We start from the raw sequence: 27628 nt of genomic DNA, 5'->3' as shown, positions 1-27628 counted from the left end.
TCTTTCATATTTAATTAACTTCTTATCTTCTCAGAACTTGAGTCTCTCTCAGCTCCTAAGCAGTAATAGAAATATGTGTTCATTCGTTCCTTTTGGGCAGAGGATTTCCTCACATTAGTTGAGTAGAAAAGTTAGAAATAAGTGAACCCCAACATGGGGAGAGTGACATCCATCCAAAGCTTTGCATCGAGGCAAACAAATCTGGAATAGATTTGTGGCCGAAACAGCAAAAAATGGTGATTTTTTTTTCTTTTTATTGTCTTTGCACCTCCAAGATTGGGGAGCTCAGTTTGGACATACGTTGACTGAGTGGTGACATTTTAGTTCTTCCTTGTAAGGCTGTCTTAATGAACTTAATGTTTTACTCTTTCAGAGATCTCACTATCAGAAAAGAGACCAAGCTGCCATCACCATGGTGGACGTGAAATTTCTGAGTGACTGTGACTTACAGAATGAACTTAATAAGCTTGGATTTTCACCTGGCCCAATTCTATGTATGTATTCTGAGTATCTATGCGGCAAATATAAGAGACTAGGACTCATAGACTACCTCAAAGATTTAAATTTATTTTTAGTGAAAGAAACATATGTAATAAAAATCATTAAACTAGAAATAGGAAAATAAAAAAAAGCAGAAAAACCCTAAAGAAGGTAAGAGGTGATAAACAGACTCAGATACTTCATACAGATTAGTAAGTATGGAGTCAGACAGAAAAAAAAAATCTCTTCCCCCCAGTTACTCTTGATTACATCATCCTGGGCTCTTTTCCATTCTTAGCATATGCACTGTGCTAACCATGCATGTATGTATTGTCCATAGTCCTTATAGAGTCTGTGGAATAGACGGAATTACAATATTGTCAGTCTTCTCAGATGTATCCAATGCCTGACTCTATGGCTAACTCACAGAGGCTTCCCCTGAAGTGTCTGTGGAAGGGACAGAGTGAGTTGAGTAGATGGGAGGTCCCCCTCATTGTGAAAAACCCAGTTAATAATGTAAGTATAAGAGGAAGGATCTGAGCCTGGCTGACATGGCTCAGGGATTGAGCCTCAACCTAGGAACCAGGTGGTCATGGTTCTGTTCCCGGGCAGGGCACATGCCTTGGTTGCAGGTTCAATCCCTAGTGCAAGGCAGCTGATCAATAATTCTCATCATTGATGTTTCTATTTCTCTCCTCCCTTTCTCTCAGAAATCAATACCCCCCCCCCCTATATAATGAGAGGAATATGCTAATGTTCCTACAGGGCATTATCTGTTATGCCCTGAGTTGTAAGGACCAGATCATGGTTCTGCAGGAGGGCTGGGCCGTGAACTACAGAAGGGGGCAGGGCTGCAAGGTATAAGGGAGGGAGAGGAGGAGGGAGGGAAACTGCAGGAGGGTGGGGCAGCCGGCAGAGAGCTACCCATGGATTCGTGTGCAGGGCTACTAGTATTAAATAAAAAGAATAAGGATCTGAGTTGTGAAATACTTTGAACCCAATAAGAGCCCGTATACAAACAGAACAACTTAAACTGTTCTCCACATTCTCCCTCAGCTTCCACCAGAAAACTGTATGAAAACAAGTTAAAGCAATTGTTGGTCTCACTTCCCTGTGTATCACTTACAATGAATGGACCGGGAAAGCAGCACAGAACTCAAGACTATGAAGATGGGCAAGGTACCATTAGAGGCTCTACTGTTCAATAGCAACTTTGCACTTATTATTACTTATTGATATTTTTTATTGATTCCAGAGAGGAAGGGAGAGGGAGAGAGAGATAGAAACATCCATGATGAGAGAGAATCATCGATTCACGCCAGTGACTTAGTTGAGTAGCAAATCTATTTGGTTTCTAAAACCAGAAGTTCCTACAGATAATTTCCAGGACTCCTGTAAGGTCTCAGCCTCTGTTTTGCCTTAGTCAATAATTCTGATAATTATTTTCTTTGGATTAGATGATTTCACATACATTAAGAAAGATGAACCAGACCCTCCCTCCCTATGCCTACTGCCCTCCTGCCTTCATGGGAGCTGACCACAGCTGGTCTCTCCCAGGTCCTAGGGGGTGGGGAGTGGTGGTCTCTGGGACGCAAGAGCTTCCCCTACAGTGGCCCCTGCCCAGGTGCACCTTTCCCCTGTGGGGGCATCTAGTTTAGGCTTCTAGGCCAGTGGTCGGCAAACACATCAGTCCACAGAGCCAAATATCAACAGGACAACGATTGACATTTCTTTTGAGAGTCAAATTTTTAAACTTCAACTTCTTCTAATGCCATTTCTTCCACATAGACTCACCCAGGCCATGGTATTTTGTGGAAGAGCCACACCCAAGGGGCCAAAGAGCAGCATGTGGCTCACGAGGCACAGTTTGCCGACCACGGTCCTAGGGGGTAGACTTAAAGATTCCCACAGTACATCCCAAGGCTCTCCCATTCAGTAAATATTTATTAGACTTTCTCTATGAGTAAAATAAGAGGAAGTACCGTTCAGTAAAGGCCATCAATGCATTTCCGGCCTAACTTCCATGATCTCACTTAATATTCACAACACTTCGCTAGAGTTCAGCATCACAGAGCGAGGAAGTGGCCCCAGAAGATAAGCCGCCACTAAAGGGGCCACGAAGCGCAAGGCCCATCTGTCTTCGTCAGCACGACACGTCCAGCTGCCAGGGCAGGCCCACGCCCATCGCAGGGATTCAGTATATGTTTGTTGAATGAATGTGATAGAGAAGTGAGATTTGAACCCAGGACTGGCTGTCATAAGTGTGCTCTTTCCACCACAGCCTGTGTTTTTCTCACAATTTCTAGTGTGAGAATAGACACATCACTTTTTTTTTTTTTTTTACCATGTTTGATATATACCCCTTCCCCTCCAAAAATGGCAATTTCATATAAGTTCAAGTTCATAGTTCAGCAAACATTATAATATACCCTGCAATGGTATTAAAGGTAGCATGGATACTGAGGTGTCCCCCAAGAGTCTGGAATGGCTGGCCTGGTGGTGAGCGGGCAGCAGGACAGTTAGCCTGGGGGTGCCTCAGGGCTCGTGGCTGCCCCAGACCCTTTCTGGAGGTGGGGTGTGTTCACAGTCCTGTCCCGGCCCTGGGGCTGCCTCTGCTTCCTGCCTGGGAAGGAGCTGAAGGGACAAAACCAGCCCTCAGATGTAAAGCAGTACCAGGCTCCAAGATTCCAGGGAGGCGAGCGTGTGCCCTCACTGCTCATGATGCTGAGGACTGCAGATCAACGCTGCCAGAGTCTCCGTCCACGCCGCCCTGGGTCCCAGCATGTGGGCCTCCACGCAGCCCCCACCAAGGGGCAGTCATGCTAGGGCCAGGCCAAAGCGGGGCCTTCGGTTCAGCTTTGCATTGCTTTATGCGGTGGCCGCCTGATGCTAGCTCTCCGTCAAGCCAGAGGTGGGAGGTCTGCCTCAGTCCTAGCTTTGTCTTGGGGCGCAGGCTGTCACTGGCCAGGGGTGGGTACAAGTCAAAAACCTGCTTCTCAGAAACCGGCCTGGATCAGACATTGGAACTTGCGCCTTGGAGGTGCCATTAGGATGGAGGGGTGGACGTGGAACTAGGGGGGTCCTGTGGAGACTCAGCCTTGAGCACTTCACAGAGATACCTCGTCCTGGGGAGCAGGGAGGGGCATCCAAACAATGGGTGGATTCCATTCTTCTCATTTTCATTCATTGTTTTGGCACCGGGTGAGCACAGCTTTCTAATCTACCCTTTTACAAAAATACATATTTTATTTATTTATTTATTTATTTATTTATTTATTTATTTATTTATTACAGAGAGGAAGGGAGAGGGAGAGGGAGAAATATCAACCAGTTGCCTCCTGCACACCCCCTACTGGGGATGTGCCCGCAACCAAGGTACATGCCTCTGACTGGAGTTGAACCTGGGACCCTTGAGTCTGTAGTTGACGCTCTATCCACTGAGCCAAACCGGTTAGGGCTCTACCTTTTTTTTTTTCAACCTCCCCAAATTATATTTCTGACCTGGGAGCTCATTTAAAATCCCCTCCAGGAAAAGCTCGCTGATATTCTAGAGCAGGGATGGCTCCAAGCTTATCAAACAGCTTCCTCCCAGCCTGAGGCGAGGGCTGACCTACAGCCACCTTTCTGCCGGGCTGCTCCCCTGCCGGTGAAGCCTGAGCACAGGTCTGGCCTTCCCTCCCCTGGATGCCTCTCAGGATACAATGGCTGGGCTGCAAGCAACCGCCCAGCAGAGCAGCCCGCTCGGGCTCAGCATGCTTTGCTCTCGGAGGCCCCCCAACCCCACAGCTTCCCTGACAGGGCCCCCCATGTCCCCAGAGGAAGGCCTGGGTGTGGTCCTCAAAGGCCAGGGCACAGATGCTCTCTCCCTCGCAGCTCTCTCCGGCCCCGGGATGAATAGAATTCACTGCTTGCTGGTTTTCGTGGCTGGCTCGTCTGTCCTCATGGCTTATTTTCCTTTTGTCTCCCATGATCCAGAGCTGAGGGGCATTATCGTTTTCAAAGGAAATATCATACTCTCACCAGGAAAAAAGAAGGGATGTGCCAAAAAAGTATGTACCGTTGGAATGCATGGGCACTTGCACACGCAGTGAACATTAAGAGGCAGCTGCTCCCCGTGTGAGGGCGTAGCACGGCGCTGCATTGCGCTGTGGCGGGGATGTAGGTTAAAGAAGCTCGTTGGAAGGCAGGTTTCTGTCTTGTGACACTATTACCAGGTGGTAGCGCAGGCCCCAGAGGAGCAGCCCCTCTCTGAAAGAGCAGCGCCCCGTTTTACTCCCCGGCTGCCCGCCCACCCTCTCTCTGCGTCCACCGCCGGGGGTCTGCCTTCACAGAGCACCCAGCTCAGCCCCAGGCCCAGGGGAGCACAGAGCATGTGCGGGTGTCTGTCCCCTTCTCCTGTCCGGGCGCTGAGAGCTGGCTCCTACCCTCACCAAACGGTTTGGCTGCCCTTCCACCTGCCAGCTGTGTGACGCTGGTGTGTGTGTGTGTGTGTGTGTGTGTGTGTGTGTGTGTGTGTGTCACTGAATGGACCTGAACCTCCTCTCCCAGTTCAGTTAGCAGGACCTACCTCCGAGGGTGTGTGAGGGAAAGGCAGGTGAAGCTCTGAGCACAGAACACGGCACATCATGCTTTCCTTCCGTCCCTAAACTCCAAGATTGCTGCGCTAGTGACTTGTGCTGGGTCCCTCTTTATTTAGAGCCACCTGCCTCCTCCCACGTTGGCAACTCTGCTCTCTCTAGGTTCTGGACTCTGCCCCCCGCCTGTGTCCACTCTGACTATGTCTTCAGCCACTTCTCTTCCTGCTCCGCATCGCGCGCCCCGGGTCCTCTCCTCCTCTCCTTCACTTACCACCTCTGTGTCCTGACTCCACATGTACCCCTCCATGCTGGCCCTCTCTCCTGAGCCACAGATCTCCTCCTGGAAAGCTCCTTCCCTCCTTCCTGCATTCATTCAACAAATGGTTTTTTATTTGCTTACTTATTTTTACCTTCCCCCAGGGCATGTTTCTATTGGTTTTAGAGAGAGAGGAAGGGAGAAGGGGAGAGATAGAGAGAGAGAGAGAGAGAGAGAGAGAGAGAGAGAGAGAGAGAGAGAGAGAGAGAGAGAAAGAGAAACATTGATGTGAGAGAGAAATATTAATGGGTTGCCTCTAGTAGGTGCCTCAACTGGAGATCGAACCCACAACCTGGGCATGTGCTCTGACTAGGAATCGAACCCGTGACACTTTGGTGCAGAGGACAATGCTCCAACCCAGTGGTTGGCAAACTGCGGCTCGGGAGCCACATACAGCTCTTTGGCCCCTTGAGTGTGGCTCTTCCACAGAATACCACAGCCTGGGCGAGTCTGTTTTGAAGAAGTAGTGTTAAAAGAAGTTTAAATTTGGCTCTCAAAAGAAATTTCAATTGTTGTACTGTTGATATTTGGCTCTGTTGACTAATGAGTTTGCCGACCACCGCTCCAACCAACTGAGCCACACCAGCCACGACCACAAACGTCCACGTATGATTACGGATGTTTCATGGGTTATACAGGCTATTTATACTTTTGTGGCCACCCCAGCACCTCACTCCAGCACCACCTGCATTTGTGGCCTCCCTTTACCTTGATGGTTCCACCTCCTTCTCACGCTCCAGTCTCAATATCACATCGCTACCTCGGAAGGCCCATTCCCCCTTGCTCTTCACACAAAAACAGTCCAGTCGCTAAGTCCTATGGATTTGAATTACAATTTTCAAAAATCCACCCCTCCTTTCTCTTCCCACTGCTGCTTTCCCAGCTCGCACCCACATTATTGTTGGTTTATTAATTCAAACACTAGCAATACCCTCCTAATTGGCCTCTGCCTCCAACCTTTACCAATGCCAGTTCAGATCTACAAGCAGAGATTGAATCATGTCTTTTCTTTGCCTGGAAACTTGCTGTACAGCAGGAAGAGACACCGGATCTCCTGCACATCCATCTCCCTCACCATCCGACCCAGCGCCCGCTTACCTTGTTTCTCCACCTCTCCCGCCTCTCCCCACACACCTGGGCCTCAACCATTCTTTATGCCTAGAATTCTTCTCATGCTTTCACCCACCCCCTCTTTCTTCCTGTTACAATTCTGTGATCACTTACAGTGGTTCTCAACTCTTCTGATTCCATGACCCCCTAATATAGTTCCTCATGGTGTGGTGACCCCCAACCATAAAATTATTTTTGTTGCTACTTCATAACGGTAATTTTGCTACTGTTTTTTTTTAAATATATATATTTTATTGATTTTGTACAGAGAGGAAGGGAGAGAGATACAAAGTTAGAAACATCGATGAGAGAGAGTCATCGATCAGCTGCCTCTTGCACACCCCCTACTGGGGATATGCCCTTGACTGGAATCGAACCTGGGACCCTTCAGTCCCCAAGCCGACGCTCTATCCATTGAGCCAAACCGGTTTCGGCTAATTTTGCTACTGTTAATGAATTGTCATGTAAACACCTATGTTTTCTGATGGTCATAGAGGCCTCTCCCGTGCATCCCATTAAAATTGCACGTTGTCATCATGCTGAGTGAAATAAACCAGTCAATGAAAGAGAAACTCCACATGACCTCACTCATTTATGGATAATAAAGAACATTATAAACGGATGAACCAAAAGATAGATATAGAGACAGTAAATCAACAAGTAGAATGTCAAATTACATCAGGTCGGGTAGGGAGATCTGGGGGAGATAATAGATCACCCGAAGGACTTGTATACATGCATATAAGTACAACCAATGGACACAAAACTATGGGGAGGGAGGGTATGTATGGGAGGGGGGGCAATGTTAAAATATGTACACAGGTAATAATTTAATTAAAAAAAATAAAATTGCACGTTGTCTCATTCAGTAACTGTCACAGGGCTTTGCTCATACCAGGAGCCCAAAGACTACTTTATCAAGCCTAGCCAACAGCTCCAGTGGCACACAGGCTGGTTTGAAAATAGGATCTCATGTTTAAAATACTTGTTGTGTCTAAATATTGATAAATGAAAGAAACTCTAGGTAAACATTCCTGAAGTAAGTCAGTACGTTAGCTTTCCATCTGAACCTAATTCACAATTGATGGAATATTCTGATCGCAAACTTTCTCAGAGATACTTCTTAAATCTTTCACACGAACCTCGTTTCTGCAGAAAACCCTTTCGCCTAGCTCCTGCCAAGACATTTACAGGAGAAAAGCAACCTGAGTGTTTACAATGCAACCAATGTCCTTCAGGCGTTGCTTTACGGTAAACCTGAAATAAAACCACATCAATAGTTTGAATTGGCAATAGAATTAAATGGAAAGTTTGTGATGGCATATAAAATGTTTTGATCTGAAGGATTATATAAGCCATTTTGATTCTCAGAAGAGCCGCAAGACATCTGTTCCATTTCAAATCTGAACGTCAATGTAAATAAGCATTTACATTTCCACGTTAAAAGGTAGTAGAACGTGTGTTTATTGAGACACTTGTCTGGCACCATAGACTTTAATTACTTAAGAGCATTGGCCCGTGCCTAACAGTTCTCTAAGTACCCGGGAAGGTGGATTATACATTTCTTGGAAACATTAATGAACACATATTTTCCTCTCATTCCAGTAGGTTTCTAGTGAAATACAAATCACCTTGAGATTTGGATTACGCCAATTTCTGGATACTTTTTAACACCGTACGTGTGTTTTATTTATTTTAAAAATATTTTAAATTAATTTTGAGAGAAGAAAGAGAGAGAGAGAGAGAGAGAGAGAGAGAGAGAGAAAGGGAGAGGGAGAGAAACATCTATGTGAGAGAGAAACATTGATTGGCAACCTCCTGCCTGCCCCCTACTGGGCATCAAGCCCGCAACTGAAGCACGTGCCTGATGGGAATCCAACTGGCAACCTTTTGATGCACAGGACAATGCCCAACCAAATGACACTAACTAGGTATACATGTATATTTTATTAAATTATATATGCAGCCTATTTGATTTGGTGATGAAGGCCACTTAGAAAGCTAAGTCACTTTTTTTTTTTAATTGGGGAACTTTCTCATCAGATAGATTCGAGACACAGCTTGAGCTTCCATCGATGGAGCAGGGAGTGAAGCCAATGTGTGTAAGTCAGGTTCCCAAAACCTCTAAGGAGGAGAGATGGGACTCGGGAATGGCAGGGAGGCAAGGCAGAAGGACCTACTACGTCAGGCTGCACAAAGGGGGTTTGCACAAATGGATGACCATGTCATTTATCACGACAAACAGGATGCTTTTGGGAGTGAAAGGGGACACCCAACAGAAGGGTGCTGGGATGACAGGAATAAAGCAGAACCGTCCTGGCAAACCAGAGCCTCGAGCCATCCCGGGTTTGGGCGTGGCCCCAAGGGCTGAAGTGTTTGCCTGTGCCTTCCCCTCTGCAGGGGGTGCTGCCTGCAGAGGGCGGCTGGCCCTGGAGGGGTGCTCCTGTGTGTGTGTGTGTGTGTGTGTGTGTGTGTGTGTGTGTGAGAGAGAGAGAGAGAGAGAGAGAGAGAGAGAGAGAGAGAAAGAGAGAATGTGTGTGGTTACTCAGTCCCTGTTGGATGAACTGAAAGGAACTTTTGTCCTATATTCATGTTGATGATCCTCCTTTTTCTGGTTTCCTATTCTGTACCATCTCCTTTGGACTTGCCTTAATGTATTCTCTTGAGAGATAATGCTTAGGCCATAGTGAATTGATGAGCATCACAGAGCTTCCAGCCTTTGAGTGGACACCTGAAATAAAGGGCGTTGTGCTAGATCTTCTTGTTCCTGTCCCGAATAAACTTTAAAATGAGCTCTTGAAACACCGAATATGTGTGTCAGAGATAGGGACTCTAGCCTGTGTGGCGTGGCTCAGTGGTTGAGCATGGACCTATGAACCGGGAGGTCAGGGGTCGATTCCTGGTCATGGCATATGCCTGGGTTGCTAACTTGATCCCCTTTGTGGGGCATGCAGGAGGTCGCCAATCAGTGATTCTCATCATTGATGTTCCTCTCTCTCTCTCTCTCCCTTCCTTTCTGAAATAAAAATAAAATGTTTTTAAAAATTGGGGCTTTAGAAACAGCCTGCATAGGTTCAAATTCCGTCTCTGTCACTAACCTTGACAAGACACTTGACCTCTCTATCTCTTAGCTCCTCATCTATTGTATAAATAAGGGTAATAATAGTCTCTACTTCATAATGTGTTATGAGGATTAAGTTAAAGTATCGATATGTAAAATAGAGTAGTGATGGCACATAGTAAGAGCTGTCAAAGTACAAATAAGAACTATTACTATCATTAATATTCCTATTATATAAGAAGCCTGGTATTTAGTCATCTGAAATGCAAAGCAATATATTTAAGCGAACAATAATATAACGGAAGCTAAATTTTCAGTATTGAGCTCTATAGACTGTGGTTTATCAGAGTGCCTACAGATATATTTATATAATTAAATATACAGATGCAATTAAAGATTAGTGTCTGGAAGTGCTGTGCATTTAGTGAAGCCGACCAAGCTTAAAAAAAAAAAAAAAAAGTTATTTGAGCCCTCCCACTATATAGGACTCCTTTCTTAGTCTGATACTTAAATTCTTCTTTCCTTTGCCTCTTTAAACATTTAAAAAAAACAACTTCAAGCTTAGAAAAAGTTGCAAGTAATAAAACAAAGAATTCCCATATGCTTTTTACCCAGATTGTTACTTTTGACCACATTTGCTGTGCGTGTGCGTGTACACGCGCGCGCGTGTGTGTGCATGTGTGTGTGTGTGTGTGTGTGTGTGTGTAGTGTGTCTTTCTGAATTATTTGAGAGCAAACTGTAGGCATGAAGCCCCTCAGTTCTCTGGCATGTATTCTGCCTCCCTCCCAAGAACACTTTCCTACATGTTCACGGAACAACACTCCCAATAAGGAATTCACATTGATTCAGTGACAGCATCCAATATTCACATCCCATTCAAATACCACCAGCTATCCCATAATGTCTCTGTCTTCCAGTCCTCGGCTAGTCCAGGCGCACATGTTGCTTTTGGTTGTCAAGGCCCTTCAGCCTCCTTCAATTTCAAACAGCAGTGCCTCCATCTTTCCCTGGCATTCACGTTCTTAACCATTAAAAATTTTAAAAAAATTCATTTCAGAAAGGAAGGGAGAGGGAGAGAGAGATAGAAGCATCAATGATGAGAGAGAATTACTGATTGGCTGCCTCCTCCACACCCCCTACTGTGGGTCAAGCCCACACGTGGGGACTGTGCCCTTGGCCTAATGGAACCCCAGGACCCTTCAGTTGACGCTCTAATCCCTGAGCCAAGCCAGCTAAGGTGCCCTTGACCATTTAAAAGAGAATATGCCTTTCATCCTGTAGGCGACTTCTGCCTGATTTTTCATTTTGACTATTCAGAGAGCCCGTGTCCTCTGGGCAGGAAATCCCCAGGAGGATGCCGTGCTCTTCTCAGAGCATCACACCAGGTGGCAATGCTACGCTCTTCCACCGCTGGTAACATTAACCTTAATCACCTGGAGAAGTTGGTGTCTGTCAGGTTTCTCCATAAAACCATCATTTTTCTCCCCATTTGTAATCAAACAGTATTCTGTGGGGAAATATTCTGAAATGACACTAACATAGTGCTCCTATTCAAACCTCATCCATTAGCCCTCGCTCCCCTAGAGGACTGCCTGAATCAGCTTCCATTGTAACGATGGCCCATTGAGACTTTCTGTTTCTATTGTTCCCTGTCCGTTTATTAGATGGTAGTCAGCATAAGGAAGACCTTCCCTCCTCTCTCATTTTATTCATTCATTCATTTGTTTGCTTGTTCTTTGTTTCATTTGTTCTTTCATTCAATCATATTATACTCACTGATTCTTTTTAATCAAACGAACTGTATCTTGATATCTTTATATATTTTAATGCTCAAATTGTCCCAGATTTGGCCAGTGGAAGCCTACTGTGTTTTTTTTTTTTTTTTTTTTTTTTTTTTTTTTTTTTTTTTTTTTTTGATATGTCCTCCTCATTCCTTGAGCACGTCCTGAATTTCTGGCACAAAAAGATGTTTCAGACCCATCTGGTGCTTTTTCTATCCCAGGAGGGAGCCCTAGATGGTGTCTACTGCAGGATTGTGTTTACTTTTCCTACAGGACGGTATTTAAAAGAAGATCTAGCTCTGGTCGATGTGGCTCAGTCTGTTGAGCATTGTCCCATGCACTGAAAGGTTGCCAGTTCAATTCCCAGTCCAGGCAGATGCCCAGATTGCATGTTTAGTCACCAGTTAGCCAGGGTGCATTCAGGGGCAACTGATTGATGTTTTTTCTCATATCAGTGTTTCTTTCTTTCTCCCTCTCCTGTCCTCCCTCTCTAAAATCAATAATAAATTAAAAAAAAAACATTAAAAAAAAGGTCTAGGTCTTCAGTGAGCTCATTGCTACTGGGAATCATTGCTTCTAGATCCTCTTGGTGAATACAGCTAGAAAATAAATGTGTGTATATATGGACATCTGCACATATGCATCCTAACTTTTTATATATATCTCTCTATATATAAATTTAAAAATCATAAGTGCATACTGATCTTCAATCACAATCCAATATTTCAGTGTTCTTTCTAATCTGTCATTGCCCTGTTTGTAAATCACTTCTGTGACAGTGAGAAACCTGGCTCCCAGGACCCTCAATAGATTTGCATTTTGCTCCACTTTCTAATTCCCTCAGTGTAACCCATATCCCAGTCATAACAGCCACCACCTCCTTCTCTGCATAGCCCTCAGCTCCACCTCCGCCACCACTGGACATGGCAACACCTCCATGTGGCCTCCCATCACGATCTCTCTTCCTGGACACAGGGCTCACTGAAGCCTGCAGGCCATCTCCTTCCCTCCCGCTGCCATTCTTTGGCCACCAGGAACCCCAATGTACACTGCCCCTCCCCCTCCATTTCTTTGGCCTCCAGGTATTCTGATCCCTCGTTTGCGTTGCCTCTGCCCCACTTCTTGTGTAAGACACATGACATTCCAGGGAAGGACAAGGGAGGGAAGGAAAGCTTCAAGTTTCTTTTTTGCTCCCAATTCTGAGGTCTGTTTCAATGTCTTGGTGCCAAAACGTCAATAGGATTTTTATTTTTGTGTCTCAATTACTGTTGTTGTTGGTAAGATACTTTGTAGGCCTATCATGTGTATGTGCAGGGCCTAACCCAATTGCTACTATCGGAAGACCCAGTGTACCAAGGGAATATACACTGAGTGGCCAGATTATGATGATCTCTGAACACATAATAATCTGGCCACTCAGTATATAACCTATATAATAAAAGGCTAATATGCAAATTGACCCCTTGACCAGTAGTTTAACCAGCAGGCAGGCCAGCCAACCGCCCATGTCCTACCCCCCCCCCAGCCCCCGCCAGGTTGGCCAGCCCCCACCCATGCACAAATTCATGCACTGGGCCTCTAATATCTATGTCTATGTCTATATATCTATATCTATATCTATATCTATATCTATATCTATATCTATATCTATATCTTACCTACCATAATAATAGACAAACATGTAAATTGACCATACCTCTGCTACGCCACCAGTCAATCAAGAGTGATATGCAAACTAACCCAACAAAGATGGGAGTTAATTTGCATACACAGACGCTAAGTGATAGGGTGGCAGAACCACCCCCGGTCTCTCAGGGCCTCTGGACAGCTTGGTAAGGCGAGGCTGGAGTGGAAAGAGGTGGCTCCCAGAGTGAAAAGAGGCTGGGCTGGGGTGGAAAGGGGGTGCCGGCAGCCAGAGAAAGGAAAGCCCATTTTAGCACAAATCTTCATACATCAGGTTTCTAATATATATATATATATATATATATATATATATATATATATATATATACACACACACACACACACACACACACACACACACACACACACAGCGGCCAGAATATTATGTGTTCAGAGAGCATAATTATCTGGCCACTCAGTGTATATTAAAGGACTACCATTAAGTGTGTGGTTTGAGTTGCATGTAAAGGTTTTAGGCGACCCAATGTTAAACATCTCTATAATACTTTCTTAATTAATTGAAAAGCATCCTTATTCCCAATAGTGTTATATATTCCAGTTGGGTCAATGTGAAGAGTAAATTACATATTTGATGACTACTTAATAAACCCTTCATTCTTACCTTTGACATGTACTAATGGGAGCTAAATACCATGTTTATAAGGAATGCAACACTCTTCCTGTACAACTACTGACCTCCTAGTATATCTGCTTAAATGTGCTAATAATCCATGTCTTTATCTCATTGATTACATGCTGATTCTTTCTGTGTAATAGAACCCAGTCTTTGAAAGGCATCAGGAAGAGTTAGTGAAACCAAACTCTGATCACAATGATTCTAAGATGATAAGAAAGGTAAACTTTATTTTCATAAAACCGAATTATGAGCAGTGGTGTTCTCTTTCTTTAGGAAAAAAATATGCATTTGTTCAAAAAACCCAACATTGCTTTCGTTTTCAACTAAGAATATTTAACCAAACTCACTTTAGCTAGTTTATCATTTGCACGATGGGTATAGCTCTACGTATCCATTTTAAAGAAAGGGGTTTCCTGTTTGCCTCCACGATGAGCACTCCTGAGTTATTTTGAACTCTTGGGATTTGGTAGGGCTTCCTTAGTACCAGGCTCTATTCATCAGGATGCAGGAATCTAGGCATTATTTATAATGATTGATCCTGGAATTTCCTCTCTGAAAGGCTTCTCCGAGGAGGCTCTGGGGCGCATCTTACAGATGCAGAAAGAAGCAGAGAGGGGGTATGGCTTGCCTGAGACCACACAGGGTTAGCAGAAAAACTGGAAAGAGCATTCCAGTCTTCTAATTTCCATGTCGCAGCCTTTTCCATGATGTCCAGCCGCCAAAGGAAGAGGAGCCACAAAGGCCCCTGAGTGGTGAAACAGCTCCCCCCAGTGTCTCGTTCTGTGGTCTCCCAGGGCTCCTCGTCCCCTGTGACGGCGAAGGCTTACTTTCTGGGGTGGCCTTGCACCTGAGGCCCTTCTCACTGGCCCTTCCGTCCACACAGGAAAGCCATGGTACAGAAATCACAGCTAAAATGGACTGACATCTATGCACATTTTCTTCTGTCCACTTGGAATTTGCTCAAGTAGACAGAAGAAATTTCAAACCTGAAAACTTTTTTTTAAAGAAATATGTTTTTATTGACTTCAGAGAGAGGAAGGGAAAGAAACATCCATGATGAGAGAGAATCATGGACAGGCTGCTTTCTGCACACTCTCTACTGGGGACCGAGCCCGCACCCCAGCCATGTGCCTTGACCAGGGATCAAACTGAACCGTGACCTCCTGGTTCATAGGTCAATGATCAACCACTGAGCAACACCAGTCGGGCCGGAAAACTTTTTTTTTTTTTAATACTTTATTATAACACATGCATCTAAAAATGCATAAAGAATTATGTAATAAGTGGTTAGATTCTCACCCTAGAGATTAAAAATTAAAGCATTGCTAATTCCGTTGAAGACCCCAATTTTCATATTCCCCTTCCTTCATTTCCCCTAAGGTAACCACTACCCTGAATTTTCTACTTATTATTCTTTTCCTTTTCTTTACAGTATCCACAAACTTTAGTTTCTCATGATTTTGGATTTTATTTAAATGATATCGTAGTGTAAGTATTCTTTTGGTCACTTCTCTTTACCTTTCACCATTATGTTATGAGCTTCACTCCATACTTGTAGCTCTCACTCATTCATTTTCACTGCCGTATAATTATTGTAAAAATCTATGTATCCATTCCTTATTTACGGGACATTTGAATTTTTGCCAGGTTTGCCTAATACAAACAATGCTGTTACAGCCGAAGCCGGTTTGGCTCAGTGGTAGAGCGTAGGTCTGCGGACTGAAGGGTCCCGGGTTCAATTTCGGTCAAGGGCATGTACATTAGTTGCAGGCACATCTCCGGTAGGGGGTGTGCAGGAGGCAGCTGGTCGATGTTTCTCTCTCATCGACGTTTCTAGCTCTCTATCTCTCTCCCTTCCTCTCTATAAAAAATCAATAAAATATATATATTTTTAAAAATACAAAAAAACAAAAAACAATGCTGTTACAAACAATCGTGGCACACAATCCACTGTGTACAGGTGCAAGAATTTTTTCCTGATTGAATGAATATACCCAGAAGGGTAACTGCAGGATAGATACCTGCTCTTCAGCTGAAGAGATCATGCTAAATCACTCTACAGTGGCCACACCACTTTATATTCCTACCAGCAACGTATTAAGAGCTCCATTATTCTAAACCTTCTTCAAAGTGTATCATTGCCAGGTTTCATTTTTGTCAACGTAGTGGATGTAAGATGGTATTTTATTATGATTGTAATGCGTATTACTCTTAGGCTAATAAGGTTGAGCATCTTCTCACATGTTCATTGGTTATTTATGTTCAGTTCATTGGTTATTTATGTTCTGTAAAACATCTTTTCATGTTTTTTTTTGCCCATTTTTCTATTAGGCTGTTTATCTTTTTCTCATAACTTTATAGGAGCTCTTACGTATTTTGGATACTAACCCTTTGTCAGTCATAAGTGTAGCGCAGATCTCTTAGAAGTTTGGGGTTGTCTTAACATTTTTTGTTTGTTTGTTTGTTTGTTTTCAGCAGTTCACATCATAACTGAGAGTGAGGTACAGAGATTCTCATACAACCTCTGCTCCCCTTTTGCCCCCCATCTCATGAATAGCTTCCCCCATTATTAACATCTCCCACAGTGGGCTTGTCTTTTCACATTTTTCTACTAGCCTTTAAAAAAAAAATCTTCACCTGAGGGTATACTTTCATTGATTTTGAGAGTGAGAGAGGGGGAAGGTAAGTGAGAAAGAGAGAGAGGAGAGAGAGAGAGTAACATTGATGTGAGAAACATCAATTGGTTGCCTCCCAAACAAATCAAACCTGTAACCTTTTATTTTTATTTATTTTTTAAAATATATTTTATTGATTTTACCCAGAGAGGAATTGAGAGGAATAGAGAGTTAGAAATGTCGATGAGAGAGAAACATCTACCAGCTCCCTCTTGCACACCCCCCACTAGGGATGTGCCCGCAACCAATGTACATGCCCTTGACCAGAATTGAACCTGGGACCTTTCAGTCCCCAGACAGACGCTCTTCCACTGAGCCAAACCGGCTTCGGCAAACCTGCAACTTTTTAGTGAATGGGGTGATGCTCCAACCAATTGAGCCACCACCAGTTTGGGCTCTACTTGCCTTTTAAAAATGTAATTTAAAACAATTTTCAAACTTAAAGCAAGTTTCCAACAAAGAATTCCTACATGGCCTTCACCCAGATGTACCAATTGTTAACGTTTTACCATGTTTGTTTTATAATGTTATCTATTTATTATTTTTTCTTGAACTAATTTATGACATCATAATCTTTTACTTTCTTCCCCAAACTTCAGTATATATTTCTTTAGTCTAAAAACATAAGGATATTTACAATGATGAGAATCAGAAATTTTCTCTCTCTGTGTGTGTGTGTTTATGTTTTGATTGCTTTCAGAAAGAGGGAGAGGGAGAGATAGAAATGTCAATGGGCTGCCTCCTGCACGCCCCCTACTGGGAATTGAGCCTGAAACCCGGACATATGCTCTGACAGGGAATTAAATAAATGACCTTTTTTGATACATGAGATGATTCTCAACCAACAGTGTCACACTGGCTGAGCAGAAATTTTTGTTAAGGTTAAATTCACATGACATAAAATTTTCTATTTTAAAGTGCAAAATTCAATGGCATATAGTATATTCACAATGCTGCCTCCACTTAGATTCAAAACATGTTCATTCACCCCAAAATAAAACTCAGTACCATTACACAGTTACTCCACAAGCCCTTCCTGACAACTACTGATCTGCTTTCAGTTTCAATGGGTATTTTCTTCTGTATGTTTCCTATAAATGGAATTATCCAATATGTGATGTTTTGTGACCTTTTTAATTTACTATAAGGTTTTTAAAGTTTATCCATGTTGTAGTGTGTGTGTATCAGCACACCATCTCTTGTTATGACTGAATAATAATGTTATGGACATTTTGGATTGTTTCTACCTCTTGACTACTGCAAATGATGGTACTGTGAACGCTCATTCATGTATAAGTGTCTGTTTTCCATTTCTTTTGAATATATACCTACGAGTGGAATTTTGAGCCATGTGATAATTCTATGTTTAACTTTTTTTAGTAATGGCAAAACTGTTTTCCACAGTGGGTGATCATCTTACACTCCCACCACCAATGTATGCAGGTTCCAATTTCTCCATATCATTGCCAACCCAACATTAAAAAATTTTTTTTTATTTTATTGATTTTTAGAAAGAGAGAAAGGGAGATGGAGAGAGAGAATGCCCTCTCCCGGGGGATCCAGCCCACAACCCGAGCCGGGTATAGGCCCTGATTGGGTACCAAACTTCTGGGTCATGGGATGATGCTCAACCAAATTGAGCCACACCAGCTAGGATTCCACCCCACCTTTTTGAAAATGGTCATCCTCATGTGTATGAGGTGGTAGCTCACTGAGGCCTTGATTTGCATTTCCCTGATGACTAATGATGTTGAGACTCTTTTCATTTGCTCATTGAATAAACATTTCTCCAAAGAATACGTACAAATGTTCACGTCACTTGTCCATATTTTAATTGGGTTGTCTTTAGATTAAGATGTAAGAATTGTTTATATATCATATTCTGACTACTAGACTGTTACCAAATGTATGATTTGCAAATCTTTTTCCCATTCTGTGAAAAGGATTGCCTTTTCTCTTTCTTCACAATGTCATTTGATGCACAGAAGTTTGCTAGTTCTTGACATGGATTTCTCTGGGTTTGTCTTTGGAATTCACTCAGCTTTTTGAAATCTGTAGAGTTGTATCTTTTGCCATGTCTGGGACATGTTCAGCTCTTATTTCTTCAAATACCCTTTTCATCCACACCTTACTCTTCTCTCCTCCAGGGACTCTGATAACACAAATATTAGATCTTTTGTTTTGGGTTGTTTTTTTGGAAGAGCTTACACGGTTAAGAGACCATAGGTAATAATTCTGTGAGCTCTCCACTCCTGTCTCTTCAGCAGCGAACATGGTGCATTCTCTAGTCTCTGTTTGTCTTCTTCAATCCCCCAAAAGGTGCGATAACATTATGGATCTCCTCCTTTACCAGCCACAGTATCTTAATGCAGTTCAGATGATGTGTCCACATATTCTTTGCTACTTGACTACAGCAGGCATAACAAACAAAAGTGTTCGAAAATGCCAGCAGGTGCTAAAAGATGTAGGCAAAGTTATTTAATGGGATTCCTACACATACAAAGACCCAATTACTGAGTTTGTTGAATGCTTAGATGTTCACTTTTACTTTGATGGGGCTCAGAGAGAAAGCTGTGCTTATAAATGACTTCCTGGTGTCTTGACTTGAGGGTTTCACTGAAAATTCCCATCTCTTCATATCTGAGACTTCTAGCTGCATCCAGCATGTATCAGCATTAACACATTGGCAGATACACGAAGCATGACTCCAGAAGCAGCTGAAAGGTGGATTATAAATTTGTTTAGAAATGCAAGACTAGACGCCAAGATCGATTCTAAATTAGGTCATGTGGTTATGGGTAACCATGCAATCTTACCCCATCAGCCAGTAATTTAAAACACCAAAAGCCTTTCATTTAGAAGCCAGATGCTGACTCTTAATATTTAGAAGTAACTTAATCAGAAGAGTAGGCTAGAGGCTCCTAATTGGGCAACTGAAGACACTGGCTTTTACTAAAGAATTGTAAAGAAAAACAGTAAAACTAGCAAGGAAAGGTGAAATAATGAAACTATTATATAAAGGGTGTCATACATTTTAGCAACCACTTTTGAGTTTAACTTTTAGAGAATTTGAATATAATTGGGATGCTTCATGAAGAAAAAGAGTTCATTGATATTTCCCTCTGTCTTCTCCATTCTCTGTCAAGCCATCTTGCCAGTGTTTTACTTCTGTTGCATTCTTTTTTATTCTAAAATTTACACTGGGTTCTTCTTTATATATTCTACTTATCTGCAGAGAGTTAATATATTTTTTTCAATTGTTTCATACATGTTTATCTGGTTCTTTGAAACATTTTATGATGGCTACTCTAAAATCGTGGTCAGCGAATCCAACACTATGTCATCTCGGTGCTGGCATGTGCTATCATCTTTTCTCCTCAAATTCTGAGAGACTTCGGGTTGTATTGAAATATTGTGTTTTAGCTTCCTCCTCAGACTTTATTTGCTGGTGAGGGAAGAGGGACCCCAGCTCTTCACTGCAGGGCAAGTGATAGACGTTCACATCCCCCACTGGGCCTCCATTGACACCCTGTTGTATGTTTGTTGGTTCATTATTGCTGGGCTGCTGGAGGGGAGAGGAGGAGGGCAGAGGTCCATGATACTAGCCCAGTAGAAACGAGGTGGAAGTCCAGGCTTCCCAAGCACCTTGGCTGGTGGGCTGTTTGGTAAAATTGTTAGTCTTGTGAGGCTGCCCCTTTCTCCTTCCCTAGCCTTTCCAGAGGCTTTTTGTTTGCACTTTTTGGTGTTTCCAGATTGCCAGCTTCTCCAGCAAACAGTCTGAGGGTACGTCATGTACAAAGAAAATCCAGGACATTCACTGCAACTCATTCCTCTGGTCCTGAGGTCCCTAGCCCTTTTTTCTCCACCTTTCAGTCTTCTTCTGTTTGCTTTACATCTAGAGTCCAGGTGTTGCCAGTGGAAATGGGGTTCTTCCACGGAGTTGCAAGAAAAGCATTTCAGGGACCCACACATGGGAGGATGAGGTACAGTGGTGAGACTGACTAGAGCTGGAGCAAACACAAAGGACTGTGCCCAAGTGCCAGTGTCTCATCCACCACCAGGGAGCTTAGCTTCATCCAGCTGTGGATGAAGTCCAGCCAGGTCTTCACCAAGCCCTGAAGAGCCAGAGTCTAGAGAGAGGGTGCCATTGCTCAGTATCGGCAGGGCATCCCAGGCCGCCATAGTCCAGTTTAGTCCATGCCAAACCTTAGTTCCAGTTCAGCCTCAGTGCCCAGCTGTGGTCCAGCTGGTGCTGCCCTGCTGCACCCAGGCCAGCACTTGGAGCCCGTGCGTGGGTGTGCAGCTGCTATGGACAGAGAATGTGCCGAACAGAGGAACAAATAGTGAACACGTGCTACTGAGAGAGGCCTTAGTAGGCTTTGATTATATTCCCTCAGGCTTGGGAAAGGGCAAGCTTTCTTTCAAACTAAGCAATCTCTTTCCTGGCTCTTAGCAGGCTTGTGTTGGGTCTTTCCCAGATCCAATCTCTTGCCTAGATCTTCTGAGGTTTCATACGCACATCTAATCCAATCCTTTCCCCAGGCTTAGACACCTCCCCTCTTTGGTCACCATCTTGGCTCCTACTGGGAATGCCTCAAAGCAGAAGAATCTTCTTCTGTACCATCTTGGTTTCTACTGCACATGTGCCTAGCAAAGGAATTTCCCTTTTATTGTTCACTAGAGGCCGGATGCACAAAATTCGTGCAAGAGTAGGCCTTCCTTCCCCTGGCTGCCGGCACTGGCTTCCCTCTGGCTGGCACCTGGGACCCGAGCTTCCCTCCACCTGCTGGCACCCAGGACCTGGGCTTTCCTTATAGAGGGAGGCTCCATCCACCTGTAGCAGCCTGCCTGTCAGTGGCCTGGGCCTCCCTCTGTGGGGTGATCATGGGGTGATGGCCAGGCCCCCAACCAATCGCATCACACTCGCCTTGGCTGGCCTGGCACCAGTGGTGTCATAGCATGGTTCCGGATGGTCACTTGGATGGTCATTCTGCTGTTTGGTTGTTCAGTCAATTTGCATGTTACACTTTTATTATATAGGATTCCTCCCCCACATAGTACCAGCGAGTAGACCCCTTGTACCTGGGAGATTGGAAAGCAGGTCCTTCTTCCCTACACAGGGGGATGGAGAGGTGTTAATCCCCTTTGCAGGGTGAGTCAGGGGAGACAGCTATTCGCTATTCTCTGGAGTATCAGCTATCCTGTGGGGTGTCTGGAAGCTAAGTGTAACTTCCAGACTTATTCAGGCCCAGCCAGTGTAGCTCCCTTCTCCTTTGTTAATTCCTAGCTGCCTGTGCTAACACAGGAATTTTGGCTATAATGAGCAGAAGAATTTTGGAGAAGTATATCTATCTCACCTTGTTCTCAATACCATTTTTGAATTTCTTCTCCTTTCTCATCTGGTTGGCAATGTTAGCTCTTGTCATTCATCAGATTTCCATAGGAGTTTTAAAATGCACCGAGGACTTGTTTTAATCAGGTATAGTAAGGTGACAGGCAGGGAGATAGCTGCCTTCCAAGGAAATGTATTACCTACAATACCCCAGAGGACTGATTACCTCATGCCAATGGGCCACCTGGGGAAGGAGCAGGGTCAGCCAGGAGGCAGGAGTGAGAGGAAGGCATGGGCACAAGGCTTTGCTGTGGCCTTTGCAGGGAGGAATGGCTGAGGCAAAGTAAGCATTTTAGGATTAGCTAGTTTGACTAATTCCAGCAGTTCTGGGCTTTAGGGGTGCACCCTAGGTGGCCAATATCTGGCCCTGGGCTGATGCAGGGCAGGGAAAGTCCTGGCTTGGTAAGTGAAAGTTAGATAAAGGAGAAGGTTGGAGGGGTTGGTTGGCTTGTACATGGAAGGCTTGGTCACTAGGAGTCTTTACTGTCCCTAGGAGTGGGCCAGCCTTCGGAGAGGCAGTGTCTCCAGGGTCAGCGAGGCCCCAGGATGCCAAAGCATCGTAAAAGACAGAACACAAAACCCGTGATTGATAGTACGAGGGGGTTTCCCTTCCTGATCAATGTGTCTAGCTTGTGCTCATAGAAGAATGCCTTCATTACCAGAGCAGCCCCTCTCCATCTTGTTGGATTAAGTCAGTCGTTGGTTTTCACTTGTCCCTTTGCTCTTCCAAATAAATTTTAGAATAAGCTTAGAAAGCTCCATGAAAAACTCAGAATACGATTTAGATAGAAATTTAGCTAACTTTATAAATCAATCAGGAAAAAGCTGACTCTATTGAGTCTTCCTGCTCACGAACATGATGCATCTTTACATTTATTGAAATTGTCTTTAAAGTCCTTCAGTAAGGCTTTTATTGTTTTCTCAATAAAGGTCACATCAACTTTTGTTAGCTTTATCACTAGGTAGGCTTTTCATTTCAATTGCCAAATTTTGATGGAAATAAGAAGAATTCTTTTGTTGGGAACAGTATCTTTTTTAAAATATGCTTTCAATGGTTTGTTGCTGGTATATGGGATTGCAGTTGACTTTTGTCAGTACCTTTAGTCTTATAACAATGAACACTTAGCAATTATAATAATTTTCCTGCAGATTCTTTTCAGTCTAATGTGAATACCTTTAATTTCTTTTTGTTTACCTGTGCCTCTAAGACCTTTTCATTACAATATTATGTAAGTAATAATAGTAGGAATACTTTCTTTAGTTCTGATTTTAAAGAAAATGCTTTTAACATTTTACCTTTTTTAAAATATATTTTTAATTGATTTTAGAGAGGAAGGGAGGAGAGCGATAGAAACATCAATGATGAGAGAGACTCATTGATCGGCTGTCTCCTGCACACCCCACACTGGGGATCAAACCTGCAACCCAGGCAGGCGCCCTGACCGGGAATCAAACCCTAACCTTCTGGTTTATAGTCCTATGCTCAACCACTGAGCCACGTCAGCCGGGCTTAATATTTTACCTTTGAGTATAATTTTTGGTATAGGCGTTGGGAGATACCTTGTATCAAGTTAAGAAAGTTCCCATTTCATTCCTGGTTTACAAGAAGACATTTTAAAGCAGGAATGCAGATGATCATAAAGTTTTTAACCTTTTTTTTTTTTAAATAATGTAGTGGAGATAATTTTAAATGACTTTTAATTATATAATTCAAAATAATTATTTAGGTTAAAAGAACACAATGTTTTAAATTAGAGCTTTATTGAGTCAAGGTTGAGGGAAAACAATAGAGTGAAATTATTGCAAGATCTTTATTAACGTAATCAGTTTTAGTCAATAAGGGATTTGGGGTTAACTCAATATTAAAGAGCTCTAAGTGAAGAGTTTCCCCCTCACACACTTGTACGAAGGTCGTAACTGCCAGTTTGCCAAGTCATTTGTAAAAGTGTCTGGCTCTAAGCACAGCCTTTCTTCAACATTCGCATTAGTGAAGAAGGAGAGCGATTGGAAAATGTAACACATTTCAGCTTGAAGAGAATTTCATCCCCACCTCCCGGGAGCATCACTGCCTCCTGGCTCCCTGAACGCCAACAGTAAGAATCCTGGAGGAATAAGCGGAAGGAGGGGTGGGGGGGCCTCAGCACTCAGCGCCCCTTCTTTGCCCCTAATTGAAGGTGCCAGCCTAGGACATTTCAGGCCAGGTTTGGGCCCACACTGTAAAATATACATCTTGCATCCTGCAAGCAAACTTGCATTTATTTATGGATAAGTATTAATCATTTTAATCAAAGTAGATAATTTTTCAAAAACCAGATCCATTTTTTGATGAGTCATGATTTCGTGAGAATACTGGGGAATGCTCCAGTCGCCACCGCCCTGGTCCATGGCCCGCTGTTGTGTGAGGCCTCTGGCAGCATGGGAGGTGTCAGAGGCCCCTCTCATGTTTAGGGGGGCTGGGTCCCTGGGAAGGGGGATGAACACCAACTAACCAACACCCCTACATGGTAGATATCATGCTTTGATTAAAGAGAAATAAAATACAGAACATGTGTATTAGGGCTGAAGAAATGTAGACTAGACCAGTAGTCGGCAAACTCATTATTCAACAGAGTCAAATATCAATAGTATACAACGATTGAAATTTCTTTTGAGAACCACATTTTTTAAACTTAAACTTTTCCTAACGCCACTTCTTCAAAATAGACTTGCCCAGGCCGTGGTATTTTGTGGAAGAGCCACACTCAAGGGGCCAAAGAGCCCCATGTGGCTCGAGAGCCACAGTTTGCCAACCACTGGACTAGACAACTGACCTGAGTAAATGAGAATAAAGAATTTCTTGCAGGAGGGAAATTAATTTTAGAAGCTGAAAGATAACATTGTGTGACCCTAGACTGTTACTTAAGCTTTCTGTGCCTCAAGACTCATCATCTCCCATATGGAGCAATGACAGTGCCTACCAGATGAGGGTAGGGTGGTCCAGGAGGCCTCTGTGAGTTAGTGGGTTAACGGGGCCTGGCACTCGGTAAATGGGGGTTAGCAACATCATCTGACACCACAGCTTCACATTCTTGGACACTGCAGACACCTGAGGATGATATTATATTATCCTATATAATAAAGAGCCAATATGCTAATTAGACCCAGCAGCAGAACAATCATTCAGACGACCTTCCAGATGAAGCCAGAGCTGAGAGGCCTGAGGCATCAGGCCTCTAGTGAAGTCTGAATAGACAATCAAGGACAACTAGACAGTTGAGGAAAAATGACAATATGAAATTAACAATAATTATCATTAGCACTAAGTGCTTTCATTAAGTGCTTACTATATATCAGAAAGTGTTTTAATCATTTTGCATAGATGAAGTCACTTAATCTTTACAACTTTATTTCACAAAGAGGAAACAAAAGCATAGAGAACTATGCATTTTTACTTTATTGCAAAAATGACAACATGAAAGAACATTTTGGAAAAGGAAAAGAAAACATGATTGTTCTTCTATGCCTCATACAGAACATTTCATTTCCCTAAATGAAATATAGGAAAGTCGTGCATAGCCAACTTAAAAAAAAACCAACAAAAAAACCCAAAAACTTTATTCTTTGTATAAAAATGGTGCACGCTCATTAAAAAAACTCCAAGCACCTGGTTGAGTGTTGACCCATGCACCAGGAGGTCACCAGTTCGATTCCTGGTCAGAGCACATGCTTGATCCCCAGTGGGGGGCTGTGCAGGAGGCAGCCAATTAATGTTTCTCTCATCAATGTTTCTATCTCTTTATACCTCTCCTTTCTTCTCTCTCTAAAATAAATAAAAACATATATTTTTAAAAAGCTCCAAGCAATAAAAGTACAAATGAAATGCAAAACGGAAAGATGATATTTAAGAACAGAATGCTGCCTGTGTCATGTGACCCTTGACACTGGTGTGTCTATTGTGCCAGTCACTGATGTAAAATATTGCTCCATGAGCCCTCACTCATGTGGCTCAGTTGGTTGGGTGTCATTCCATGCACCAAAAGGCTGCCACTTCCATTCCCAGTCAGGGCACAGAACCGGGGTTGTGGGCTCCATTCCCGGTGGCGGTGTGTGTGCAAGGAGGCAGCCTATCAACGTTTCTCTCTTGTCGGTGTTTCTCTGTCTCCCCCTCTTCTTTCAAAATATTTTATATTATGAAATACTAAACCACCTGATGTACCAAAACGTTATCAGTCCCTATATTATACAAGTTTAAGATATAGCAGATGCCACGAGGCAAAGTGAGGGCGTGGTCAAGATGTTTACAACATTCTCGTGGGTTTCAATCCCACTCAACTACATGCACCTGAACTCTATCAGGCCCACATCACTGAGGCACGTAGAGCCGTGTGTTCAGACCACAGGTTCAAGCCCACAATCATAGCTGTTGGCTATCATTGACTTATTTTAACCCTTGCTTGAGGATATGTTTTTATTGACTTTAGAGAGAGAGGAGGGAGAGAAAGACACAACAATGTGAGAAACATTAATCCGTTGCCTCCTGTAAGCACCCTGAGCAGGCATGGAATCTGAAACTTGGTTTGTGCCCTGATCTGGGACCAAACCCACAGCCTTTTGATTGACTGGATGATGCTCCAACTGACTGAGCCACCCGGCCAGGACATGATTATTTTCTAGAACAAAAAATAAGGTCCTTTGTACAAGACATTGGAAACTGTGAGGGCTCTTCTTGATAACTTGGTATTATCTTTCTGATAAATAAGTTCTTGATATTTTCTTTCTGTTCATTAGAGACCCAAGGCTTTCACCACTAAACCAAAACCCCAACATCTCTGCTGTCAGCATCATAAGCACGCTGAGAAAACAAGGTAATGCTTTCCTTAGCATCTGAGGAGATGTTCTTGACGTATGTAACTCTGAAAAAAATTGTTATTCAGATTTTCGTGAAGGGTTTGAGTCTGAAAAAGATTCTGTTGAGAAGAAAGATGCATAACATCTCATTTCTAAGCTAAAGGGGCCCTCCATCACCCCCCGCTCACCACTTCGGCTTAGAGGCCAGAGAGGCTGAGGGGGATTGAACTGAGACCAGAACCCAAGGTTCTGGATTTGTAGACATTTTTCCTTTGTGTCTTGGAAAATGGGGAAAGGAAAAAAGAAAAAGAGCAGGTAATCGAAATAAAAGCTCAAGATGGGCTATTTTATTAGTCAGAAAGTAAAGCTTTCTGGAAAGTTCCCCCAACTTTTCTGAAAAAACATCAGCCAATTTCCAGATGAAACTAGTGAAAACATAAGACTGAAAGCTTTCAGAAAGATGCTTCTTGCTCTTTTAAATGCAAAATAAGCACATTTCAAAAGCACTTCCTGTCTGCACCCCGAAAGGCTGGGTGTAGACTGGGAAGAAAGGATTATGAACTGATGTCCCCCATTCGGCTTTTACGGCTCCCCAGCAGGGTCCAGGGGATCTGTAAGTCCGCGGGCCAGGCTCCGTGCCTACATTGATAGACATAAAGAAATGCTTGGCGGGACATTTGAGATCTCACATCCTCATGATCCCGTGCTAACATCCCTTGTTAAAATTAGCATAGGTCTTTCCTGATAGAGGCCTACTCTCTAAAGCCCCACTAGGGTTATTTCTTTGAGCCCCAAGGCTACACACGTTCTGGGGGTGCTAGTTCGTCCCGTACTCAACCCTAAGAGCCACTCATGTTTCCACAGGTGGGCCTCAGGAGCGCCGTACACCAGGTTCGGAGGATGGAGTGACCCCGAAGAGGACACCTACTGCACAGTAAACGGGAGTGCTGGGAGCAGGAACCTAGAGAGGTTTCCGGTGGGCTTGAAGCTTGCTGTGTTTGGCATCTTCGTCATCGTGATATTTGTCTACATAACCGTGGAAAAGAAGCCGCTCCTTTGGTTAAGCACTTTAGGAGCAGAGCTATGAT

General features: G+C 43.5%; 1 protein-coding gene and 1 pseudogene across 1 annotated transcript; both read left to right on the top strand.

The window, feature by feature from the left end:
• The first annotated feature begins 412 nt into the window (after positions 1–412).
• Positions 413–27627, top strand: LEMD1 (LEM domain containing 1). Its single transcript, XM_036442858.1, has 5 exons — positions 413–494; positions 1537–1659; positions 4456–4529; positions 26481–26557; positions 27405–27627. The coding sequence occupies exons 1-5, from the start codon at positions 413–415 to the stop codon at positions 27625–27627; spliced, it is 579 nt and encodes a 192-aa protein (XP_036298751.1).
• Positions 17999–19288, top strand: LOC118721647 (annotated as a pseudogene).
• Position 27628: the final 1 nt, after the last annotated feature.

The sequence above is a fragment of the Pipistrellus kuhlii genome, unplaced genomic scaffold (genome assembly GCF_014108245.1).
Source record: "Pipistrellus kuhlii isolate mPipKuh1 unplaced genomic scaffold, mPipKuh1.p scaffold_m20_p_18, whole genome shotgun sequence".
Lineage (NCBI taxonomy): Eukaryota > Metazoa > Chordata > Mammalia > Chiroptera > Vespertilionidae > Pipistrellus > Pipistrellus kuhlii.
The sequence above is the reverse complement of the archived record's forward strand: the minus strand, read 5'-3'. Positions and strand labels throughout refer to the sequence as shown.

Bases quoted from the DNA above. Each gene is read 5' to 3' on its own strand.
- LEMD1 (XM_036442858.1), top strand. From the start codon at position 413: ATGGTGGACGTGAAATTTCTGAGTGACTGTGACTTACAGAATGAACTT. The intron at 1,660-4,455 runs GTACCATTAGAG...CCCATGATCCAG, and splicing joins AGACTATGAAGATGGGCAAG to AGCTGAGGGGCATTATCGTT. The intron at 26,558-27,404 runs GTAATGCTTTCC...ATGTTTCCACAG, and splicing joins AAGCACGCTGAGAAAACAAG to GTGGGCCTCAGGAGCGCCGT.